Genomic DNA, 12,150 nt, shown 5'->3' on the forward strand with positions numbered 1-12,150 from the left:
TTCAGCCATCTCTGAGAAAAGTTAGTGCACTTATTTTCACAATTTTTTGCACATTTTACCCCATAATTCCGGAACCGGAAGAGGGATCCAAAAAATATTCAGGAATTTTGTATGGGACCACAAGACCTTTCATTTGAATCTAAGTTTGTGAAAATCTGTTAAGCCATCTCCGAGAAAAGTTAGTGCAAAAAAACGTTACATACACACATACGCACATACACACACACATACCCACACACAGACATTTTGCGTACTCGACGAACTGAGTCGAATGGTATATGACACTCGGCCCTCCGGGCCTTGGTTCAAAAGTCGGTTTTCACAGTGATTGCATAACCTTTCTATATGAGAAAGGCAAAACATAAACCGAATTTAATAAAAAAAATATTGAAATTAAATTAAAACTTTATTGATGAATTTTATTTTATTCCGACTTTCAATTTTGAAATTACACACACTTAAATTGGATTAACGATCTCACCTGTTCAAACCTCAGTGCTGAGTTTTTCAATAAAAAGAAAGTTATATCACAGCGGCACCTTAAGGGACTGCGGTCAACAATTGATTATTTGTGATTATCAGTAGAATGAGAATGTTCGGAAGTTCGGCTGTTCTAAACTTGTCAAAAGATTTTAAAAAAACTACTAAACGAAGTTTAGTGTGCAGGGTGATGAGTTTTAAAAGATCAAACCGTCATAGAAGATGGCGATACCAGAAAATCTTCAAAGTTAAGCTCGAAATTATTTCAATTTATTCGTCAAACTAATTTTTGAACATACCAACTATTTCTGGTTATGCTGGTCTCAGAATACCGTTTACAGGGTCCGCCATGTAACTTTTTTTTTAACATGCAATAAAACACAAACGGTTCAACCGATTTCAAATTTATTTTTTATATTAAAGTACAATCCTTCCGGTTAATTGTAGAATATAATTTCATTCAAATGGCTGCCTTGACTGTCCTTGCAGTATGCCATACGGTCGGTTCAGTTTTACCTTTCTCATATAGAAAGGTTATGCAATCACTGTGAAAACCGACTTTTGAACCGAGGCCCGGAGGGCCGAGTGTCATATACCATTCGACTCAGTTCGTCGAGTACGCAAAATGTCTGTGTGTGTGTATGTGTGTGTGTATGTGCGTATGTTTTTCTCGGAGATGGCTTAACCGATTTTCACAAACTTAGATTCAAATGAAAGGTTCCATAAAAAATTCCTGAATATTATTTGGATCTGACATCCGGTTCCGGAATTATGGGGTAAAATGTGCATAAAATTGTGAAAATAAGTGCACTGACTTTTCTCAGAGATAGTTGAACCTATTCTCACAAACTTAGATTGAAATGAAAGGTGTCTTGGTCACATACAATATTCCTGAATATTATTTGGATCCGACTTCCGATTCGGGAGTTATGGGGTAAAATGTGCAAAAAAAAAAGAAAATATGTGTTCTAACTTTTCTCATAGATGGAGCGACCGATTTCCAAAAGGTGCTATGCGAAACTTCTGAATTTCATCCTGATCCGACTTCCGGATCCGGAAATATAGGGTAAAGTGTGTTAAAAATTTTATACCATCACTGAAAAGGGCGAAAACCCGTAAAAAGTTTTGTATATCGACCTCAAATCTTCTGAAATTGATAATTTTTATCAGTAGACGGTCAAACAAACCAATGTCGGTTATTCTTTTGAGAATCGAAGAAAATTATTTTGAAGAATACCACAGTATTCTCATCATTACACATCATTACACCACTAGGTGGATTAAAACAGGTTTTGGTCTGTGGAATAGCTTCACTTTACTATTTTTGGCGGACTTTTCTTTCAACCTGTGGTGACTGAGCAAATCGGGGCGGAAACAAGTTACACATAAAAACGAAATGGACGACACAGCTTGAATATAAAAGAAAGACCGTACAATTTTGAACTTTAAGCACTATATTCTACGCAAATGAAAGTAATATAAAGGAATGGTTCTATTTTCTACTTGCGCTTTTTATTCGGTCGATATCTTGTTCTCGACGCTTCGTTGCGGCCGTGGTGCATGTTGGTCGACTTGATGATTCCTGGCGACGACGGGCGGAGCGGCACTAGCTTCGGGAGCGATGAATCAGCAACGGGTATCCAGATGCTGCATCAACTTGGCGTGTGTAACGGAGGCCTGCCTTTCACTACGGATGTGGATCCGGGGAATGGTACCGTGAACATTACTTTACACTCTATAGTTAAGTGGGACCTAACTTTGGACCTTTTGACAGTTTGAAGATAAATGACGGAAACAATGTATTATCGTTTTCGGGTTGACGTCTTGGTTTATATTTGTACCTACTTTACTAGTTTGATTTTTTTACATTTTATGATATATGTGAATCAATTTGAATCAATAACAAAGACATATATATATTGATGAATGTGAATAAATGAATATTTTTGAATAAACAAATAATATGTAAGAAACAAATAATACGTACGTAAATAAATAAATAATAAATAAATAAACAAATAAATGAATAAATAAATTAATATAATAAATAAAAAAATCAGAATCCTACTTTTGCACCAATCTTTGCTATTAGGCAGAACTTAAACAAGATTCAAACGTGTAAATACGGAGTAGAAACGCGATTGGTGTTTAAATTCTACTTAGGTATTTATTGACAATGAAAATGAACAAAAATATTCAAAACAATATATACAAGTTGGACTCAGTGGCCAAAGGAACTACATTGTGACCAAAGAATAACAGGTCACATATTGTATAAATAAATTATGTCTTTCCTAATAGGTTTGTCTGCTGAAGAACCATAGAGACCATAACAACACACATTCGCTATTATGCTCAGTTATGCAAAATAAAAAGTATGTGGGTAATGTCAGAGACAGAACTGCATGATGTGAATACGAATAAAACTCTTCTAAATATCAAAAATCGTTCTTATAAGTTGATATATTTTGTGAATAACGCATGGTTTCATTTCTTTACTCCTTGAATTGTAACGGTACACCTAAACTAAAGTACGACGTATTCACGACACACTTGTTCTAACATACAAATTAATAAGACAAGGCAAAAGAGTTACTCATTGTTCGCCTACTGAAGTACACGTGGTACGAATTGCAATAATTTCAGCAAAAAAAGTATCAAAAAGTTCTTTAATAAATAATTTACTGTTACTTCAAAGTCAACTACGCAGGATAGAATGAATGAAATGTGAAAAAATTTTCACTTTATACTTACTCAGTTGAAAATCCGGAAATGCAATGTCGCTCATTGCATCAAAACCGTCCTCCGAGCACGAGGAAGCCAAACAAGCGTCATGAGTCATTTCTTTTTAATACTCGTTGAAACCAAACATTTTAGAAAACAATAATTTAAGTTATTTCTTGCTACAGGAAATTTTATCATATCTGAGATCATATTTCCGATAGCATGGAGCAAAAATTATGTTGTTGGGTCAAGTACAAGCAAAGATATTCAGGATTAAGCTCTACCCATTCTTATACAGGGCAAATTTCGAAAGAGCTCCCCATAGTAAAGTAAGTCGTATTCACGACAAAAAGGTAAACATCTGTTTTCTTTCGGAAAAGCAAGAATTAAGACGTATAAGCGAGATTGAACCTCATTCAGTCTGACAGTGGCAGTGGCCGTACAATCTACAATCTTTCATCCCATAACGATAAACAAATTTCACAAATATAACAAACTATTCGACGATTTTCTTAGGAAAAAACCGCTAACAGCATAAAATATAAGGTAACGGTGTCCCCATTCATCTTAGCTCCAATATTCATCTCTTAAACTAAAGCCATGAGTTAGAGTTAAATTTGCTGCCTCTGTACGATCCATTGATTAGTAGTAGGATGAAAATAGGTGCACTCGTTTTGAGTTTTCGCATTGCTATTACAGCAGTATGAAACAATTTTCGAAATGTTTTGTTTTTGCAGCGTTGTTTCTTAAAGCCGAAGTGAAGACACGTATTCGATTTTATCTTAATTCTTGGATTGAAAGTCGGGTAATCCCCAAAATAACATGGCGACACTACTAATAAGATGATTATTCCTACAATAACGTTATCCAATGAAATGATCAGAAAATATAACTATCGACTCGAAAAAAAATTTGACAATCACAGACTTTTAAACTTTATTTTAATAACAAGGTAATCAGATTATCTAAACATGTGATTTAATTTTAACAATACTTCTTGATTATATATTATACAATAACATCATCTGTACATTTTCTCACAGAATAATATTCTGACAAGCAAACACTTGATGATTTTTATTTTTCAATGCTCCATTTACAGTTTTTCCGGAACCATAGAGTATCAAATTTACACTGAATCTTTTTATTATTAGCAAACATAGTAGGCGTGGTGTTTGTTTAGCGTCGTCTGTAAATGTAAAAATATGAGCGAATTAATTGATGCTTTAAATCGAATAGAAAAATAAAAGCTTAATGTTGGTAGATTTTATTATACAAAAGTAAATTATAGTCATACTGACCAAAATTTCAAGATAAGTAACTCCTCAAGGTTCTGTTAAGAGGAGGAAGTCCCCTCCCAAATTACAAAAAAAGACACCTAAAATTACACCTAAATCCCCGCGTTAAATCTAAAAAGCCTCCTGGTTTGTCATATTCACAAAACAACAAGGAACTAGCACAAGAAAGAACAATAATCCAGTGGGCTCCGTTCAAATTCACCAACAGGATTACTGAAGTTTTCAGAAATTGTAGAATGGATTTTCGCAGCATTCAATATTCCTGAACCTCTAAACACTATCATAACGGCCATCCTTCCAATAGCTAGAACTTTTTTGAAACAGCTATCAGCTCAATAGCCAGTTCTCTCAGGTTTTGTATCATTTGATGGATAATTTATCATCCGCCGCAAATGATTCAATCACTGTCCTGCAGTGGAATTGTCGAAGCATCATGCCAAAACTTGATTCACTTAAAGTTTTGTTGCATAGTCAAAAATGTGATGTATTTGTGCGAAACATGACTTACATCAAACATAGCCTTAAATTTGAATACCTTTAATATTATACGTCTCGATTGTGACTCTCTGTATGACGGAGTGCTTTTAGAAATTAAGAAATGTTATTCCTTTTACAGATTAAACATTCCTTCGACTTCTAGTATAGAAGTTGTTGCTTGTCAAATAAACATTAAAGGAAAGGACATTTGCATTGCTTCGGTATATATTCCTCCAAGAGCTCAAGTTGGACAACGACAGCTCAATGAAATGGTCCACGATTGATTCTGGGAGATTTCAATTCGCATGGAGTTATGTGGGATTCCGTTTACAATGATAGCAGATCATCTTTAATATATAATATTTGCGACAATTTTAGCATGACGGTATCAAATATGGGTAGCATGACACGGATCCCAAGACCTCCTGCAGTAGATTTATCTCTTTGTTCGACTTCAAATTCGACTAGATTGCACCTGGAAAGTATTTCCTGATTTACACGGTAGCGATCATTTACCAATCTTCATCTCAATCCGCAGTAACAAAGGCATTGCTAATTCAGTTAATATTACATATGATTTGTCAAAAAATTTTGACTGGATTAAATACCACAGCAGTTTCTCAAGTACCTTGAACACAATGGAAGAGCTTCCCACACTTGAAGAATATGACTTCCTCGTTTGTTCGATTCTGGAGCCGGCAGAACAAGCACGAACCAAACGATTTCTTGGTAAATCTAACAGAAGGCCACCAAACCCTTGGTGGGACAAAGAGTGCTCAGATGATATAAACGCGAAACAAAATGCTTTCAAGACGTTTTTAAAACGAGGAGGAGGAACTCCTTAGAATTTTGAAAAATTCTTGACTTTAGAAACCAAGTACAAGAGCACACTTCGGGTCAAGAAATGTAGCTATTGGAGACATTTTGTCGAAGGTTTGTCAAGAGCTCAATGAGCATGTCCTCCTGAGTTGGACAGAATTAAATTCAACTTGGTGAAGAATCTGCCCGACCTCGCAAAAAAACGTTTGTTGGAATTGTTCAACAAGTTTCTTGAGCAAAATATTGTTCCACCTGACTGGAGGCAAGTGAAAGTTATCGCCTTTGAAAAGCCGGGGAAACCCATTGCAATGTTGTCCTGCATCAGAAAATTGTTCGAAAAAATTGGGTCGAGACGAACAGTTTGTTGTCAGATACACAGTTTGGCTTCCGTAGAAATAAAGGGGCGAATGATAGCCTTGCATTACTTTCGTCTGACATCCAAATTGCCATCGTTCAAAAACAACAAATGGCATCTGTATTTTTAGGCATAAAGGAGCATTCAGTTTCCATTGATGTTCTTTCAGACAAGCTCCATCAACATGGACTTCCAGCGATCAGAGAAATGCATATATTTTTCACATGGTGATTTGGCAACTTTCAGAATTAGCTACATGGGTCTCTCGCAAGGCTCATGCCTCAGTACGCTCCTCTATAATTTTTACGTAAATGACATTGACAGCTCTCTAGTAACCCCATGTACACTAAGACAATTGGCAGATGATGGCGTGGTTTTAGTTACTGGACCCAAATCTTTTGATCTGAAAAAAACATTGCAAGATACCTTAGATAACTTGTCCGTTTCGGCTGTTCATCGAATTCTTTTCATAAAAGCATGATCCCGCGCAGCTTCAGCTTCATATGGTGGGGTGAATGGGGAGGACACATTAGGTATCTGATAACAAAATGCCAACAAAGAGTAAATTTTCTTCGAACAATAACAGGATCTTGGTGGGGTGTTCATCCGAAAGATCTATTAAAATTGTATCAGACAACGATACTTTCAGTGAAGGAATATGAATGCGTTTGCTTTCGTTCCGCTGCAAACTCTCATATTATCAAACTGGAGCGAATTCAATATCGTTGTTTGCGAATTGCTTTAGGCTGCATGCACTCGACACATACAATGAGTCTTAAAGTTCTGGCGGGAGTTCTTCCATTGAAGGATCGTTTTTGGGGCTTTTATCGCAACTGCTAATAACATGTGAGGTACTGAATCCCCTGGTTATTAATAACTACGAAAGGGTAGTTGAGCTTCAATCTCAAACAAGATTCATGACAGTATATTTTAACCATATGTCACAGGAAATCGACCCTGCAAGATATACTCCTATCCGACATAGCCTCCTAAATGTCCGTGACTCAACTTTATTTTTCGACACATCCATGCAGCGCGAAGTGCGTGGAATCCCGGAACACCTACGCTCGATGGAAATCCCAAAATTGTTTTCAAATAGGCATATTGAGGCATATTGACTCTGAGAAAATATTTTACACGGACGGATCACGAATTGAAGAGGCTACTGGGTTTGGTATATTCAATAATAATGTTTCGGCTTTATTTAGGTTTCAAGAACCTGCATCTGTGTATATAGCAGAGTTAGCAGCAGTTCATTATAGTTTGAGTGTAATCGTCACATTATCTCCAAACCATTATTTTCTCTTCACCGATAGTCTAAGTGCATTTGAAGCCATTCGCTCAAACGCTTCTGGCAAAAATGAACCGTTTTTCTTGGGCAAAATAAAACAATACCTGAACGACATTTTGAATATCAAATCACAATAGTTTGTTTCCCGGCTCATTACTCCATTCCAGGCAATGGAAGAGCCGATATTTTAGCCAAATGTGGTGCTATTGAGGGTGAAATTTATGAGAGACTGATTGCTTTCAACGAATTTTATAGCGCGTCTTGCCAAAGAACATTTGCCAGCTGGCAAGCTTCTTGGGATAAAGATGATCTGGGTCGGTAAATGCACTCGATTATTCCTAAAATATCGACTAAGGCATGGTTCAGGGACTGGAAAAGAGTAGGGTTTCAATCGTGTGATGTCCAGACTCATGTCCAATCACTACAGGTTAGATGCACATCTACTTCGAATTGGACTTTCCGAGACTAATCATTGTGCTTGTGGCGAAGGTTGTCGCGATGTTGATCATGTCGTTTGGACATGTGTGGAATATCGTGATGTCCGATTTCAACTAATAAATTCCTAGCGTACTCAAGGTAGACTATCCAATGTCCCAGATCGCGACATTCTTGCTTGTCGTGACCTTTCTTACATGAAACTTCTTTATCATTTCATTAAGTCTATTGGAGTTCCAATTTAAATTTTATTTTATATTAGACCCTTTTCTCTACCATGAGTTCAACCAATAGCCTGCTATATTAAATGAATAAAAGTGATGAACTGATATAAACAAACCTGAAATAGTTATAATATCATATACAAAATAAATGTATTTTATTTCATGTAATTTATAATACCAAATCGCTTGATAAAAACAGTGTTTAAATTGAATACCAACATACTAATATGACATGCGAACTAACATACTAATATGATATTCGAAATGTATTAGGTTTAAAGTACTATGTATTATGGATGCCACGGCGAAGAAAAACTTATGTATATTGCCAATGAAATAAACGTATTTATGAAAAAAAATTCAAGATGTAGAGTATCGTATTCGATATTTTGGTTTATTTCATTTTTTACTAATTGCTGCATAGATATTATATATGAAAAAAAATATCTTAAATTTTCAATTGCGTGGTTTTTTAAATTCAAATCTGTTAAATGACTTTGATCAGAAGTAATGACTCACGATGCGGTAACATTTCAGCTGTTCATCTAAATGATAAATTTCATTAAACACTAGATAAACTTTTCGAATATTTACTTCATGTTTAATGGAGCAGTCGCACTGTTAAAACTGCTTTTCTTCGACCGATCAAAACACTGTTCATTTGATGATCAGCTTTAGCTGTAAGGAGCATTCGTTTATTTTAATTCAGATTCTAACTTAATGAAACTTACAAATTTGCAGTATTCCAAATCACCGATAGTATTACTTCACTGGGTTTAGGTTAGGTTAATTAAGTTCACTAGAAATTTAGGATAAATTCAAACAAATTATAAAAATTTGATTGAAGTCGAATAGACGCAATTGAATTCAATACAAAAATTGCAGATATCGCTGAATGCTTTATTATAAGTATTAATTAATTCAGAAACCAGCTTCAACGACACTGTAACGCTTCACGTGAAATATTTATTTTGTTTTTAACTTATTCTCTAATCTATCATCTTTTCGTGACAGTGCCAGGCTAAATCGATGAGTTCACCAAGAAGGCTCTTTCGTGTGGACTAACAATGTTGAGTCCTAAATTGTGAGAACACACAAACACAAACTGCTGGCCTAGCGCATTTGCCTTCTCTGCTGGTGTGATTAAAGGTATTCCTTCAGCTGCGTTCTGGGGGTGAGGAATAGGCTTCAGTTTTATCTTAAGCACCTTCGTTAAGGACCAGAAGGGCTTTAAATGTGCGAGAATTTCTCGAAGCTTTTGCTGGAAGTTCCTGTTGCGATGCTCAGTTATCCTTATCCTAGTTGAGTTGTTATAAGAGGTCTTCTTATCTAGGATGCCAGTTCGTTGATACTGCTTCCGGTAGATATTTCAAAGTCGGATGAGTTTCATGGTGACACTGTCAATTTGAAGAGAGGAACTCGGCATATGTTGTACTGGCACCGTCTTATCGCGAACGACTGTGATTGAATGCTGGAAGGAAGATAGGGCCACATCGATATCCATCGAGGAATCAAGTGGTAAATCGATAGTAATAAGTTGGTCGGCGATTTGTTGAAATTGGACCCAGTCGGTGCGATAATAGTTCCTCCGAGGTTGAATAGGCACTGTTTCTGGTGAGGATCCCAATGTCAATAATACTGGAAGAGATACTACTATAATACTACTACAATATAATACTACTAGATAATACTCAGAAGAGAGCTCGTTGAATACAACCGGAGAGCTGTCTATGGCGATGTTGCTGATGAATATATCCAAAATTGAATTAACTCCCGATCTGGAAAGTCGCGTTTGTTGATCCGGAGCGAGGACTACGTTATACTGTCCTGCTTCGTAATCTTCGAAATAAAAATAGAAATTTCAGGTTTAAGATGAGTTTCAGTTAAAATATCGGCATTCTTCTCTTGAAGAAGTTCGGACAATTCAGCAGTTTTGCTCCTGAGTGAGCAAGCATTCCAATTTACTACAACCAACTCATTATATTGCATATTCGATGACGAATTTGCCTAAGGCGTTGATTTGATCTAACCGCGTTCTGCAGTTTCGTAGTTTTGTTGTCATTGATTCAAAAATGACGATCAGTTGTTCAGCAGAGAATATGTCACCAGAGTCATCCTTTGCTTGTGGTTGATTATTGCCCCATCCAGAACGGAATTTTGGAGGAAAAATCTTTTTGTGATCCAACGGCTGAATCTTTTGGATTGCTGTGAGGAAGTGGCGACAAACTTGGAATATCCCTCTTCGGTGGGTGCCGTGAGAAATTTATTTCATCCTTCTGTTGAACATTCTTGCGCGTTGATTGTTTACGGGACGCCTGTTGTCGAATTTTTGTGAACTCAGCACGTTCGGGACACTAGTATATGGATGATCGCCATCACAGTTCACATATTTTGCAGCGATGTCATCAAGTAGGCAATCGTTGGTATTGTGTGATTCGGCACATTTCCCGCATCGACTTTTCGTGTGGCAATTCCTCGCTCCATGGCCGTAGTTCAAACAGTTCGTGCACTGTGTGACATCTCGATGTACCGGTTTATACTTTTGCCATTCGATGATTATATCATGGTGATGGAGTCCTTATCCAGATGAACCAAATACAGTTGATATCGATACTTTTTGTTCGTGTTGTGTCGTTTCATTTTAAACACCATCATAGGCTTTAGTCCAGCTTCCGACAATGCCTGCTTTAGTTCGGCTTCCATCATGTCGGGTAGTCCTCGCAGTACAACCTTCATCGTGTGTGAAGTATTCCGCTTTTGTCTGCTTCATGTAACATTCCACTGCTTTGTAGTGGTGCAAAGCCGGACAAGTTATTTTGTAGCCTTCAGTACATGAACGGATTGTTGCCTGTAGTCCTTTGCTGATCAGCGTGTTGAAATCCGAGCGTAGAGTCGGTGGGAAGTCCTTCAAGTAGAAAGGCGGCATTTTGTCCTTCTTCTGGAGTTCCTCTTCGACATCAACTGGTAGATCAGCGTATTGGTTGTTACTCAGCAAACGGTCGTTTACCTGTACATCACTTGACTTCAGAGGCTTAGTATCCTTTAGATCCTTCTCAGATCTATGGCGCGTTTTACCCATAGCTTGGGTAGGTGGACAGCTGCGACTAAAGGTAAAACAATATCGAAATTAGTTGTAGTATGTTATTCGTCTATCCACATAGAGTGTTAGATGACGAATGGTTGATTTGTTGTGGTTCTGCTCTGCTTTTATAGCGTTTTACTCCCTGCTGTGCTATCTCACACGAGTGTTAATTCGACAATAGGTCTCTTTATTTTGTGTTCGCAACATACCGGCCACCAATGGAATACTAATTCCATTTACATAAAAAAAATGATTCTTAAATACAATTTTTTTAAATTACACTAGTTATTCATCTTCGTCATCAGATGTTATAGAATACTCAAGAAGTTGGTTGTCGGGATCATAACTTTTCACTGTAGAATTCGACGGAGGGTCAGAAGTTTTATCGTTGATGGGAAGTAGGCATACTTTTGATATCGGACGATCGTAGATAGCACCAGAAGGTACCTTCACACTCACAACGCGTACAAGTTTATCCGGACCGGGATGAACAGCGGTAACTCAAGCTAAACTCCGCTTAAGCGGCGGCGAATTGTCTTCCTTCAATAGCACAAGCTTTCCAGAAGTACGTTTGAATGCTGGTAGAAATACTTTGTACGTTGCTGTAGTTGATGAAGATAATCAGTTGACCATTGCTTCCAAAGCTGCTGAGACTTCCGTTGAATTGTTTGCCACAATGAAAGTCTATTACAGGGAACATCGGTAAGGTCTGGCTCCGGGATTGATTGCAGTGCTGATCCGACCAGAAAATGTCCCGGGGTTAGGGCACCCAAGTCGCTGGGGTCCTCAGATTTGGCTGATAAAGGTCGTGAATTGAGGCAGCTCTCAATCTGACAGAGAACCGTTTGCATGACTTCAAGCGTTATTGACTCAAACCCAACGACACGACGACAGTGGTATTTCAATGCTTTAACAGCGGCCTCCCACAGGCCACCACGAGGTGCACGAGCAGGAATGAATTGGAA

The 12,150-nt window shown here is 37.3% G+C and overlaps 1 protein-coding gene across 4 annotated transcripts in view; it reads right to left on the bottom strand.

Moving 5' to 3' along the window:
- Nucleotides 1-12,150, bottom strand: part of LOC131429748 (dynamin) — a 1,035,717-nt gene that overhangs the window by 16,836 nt on the left and 1,006,731 nt on the right. Inside the window, exon 15 of one of the 4 annotated variants that reach the window (XM_058594081.1) lies at nt 4,116-4,393. The exons of the other annotated variants lie outside the window; for them this stretch is intronic. Within the exon in view, the coding sequence (XP_058450064.1) occupies nt 4,384-4,393 (10 nt within the window). The 3' untranslated portion in view covers nt 4,116-4,383. Of the gene's footprint in view, nt 1-4,115; nt 4,394-12,150 lie in introns of those variants that run through there. 4 annotated transcript variants of the gene reach the window in all.

This window comes from Malaya genurostris, chromosome 2 (genome assembly GCF_030247185.1).
Source record: "Malaya genurostris strain Urasoe2022 chromosome 2, Malgen_1.1, whole genome shotgun sequence".
In the NCBI taxonomy this organism is placed as follows: Eukaryota; Metazoa; Arthropoda; class Insecta; order Diptera; family Culicidae; genus Malaya; species Malaya genurostris.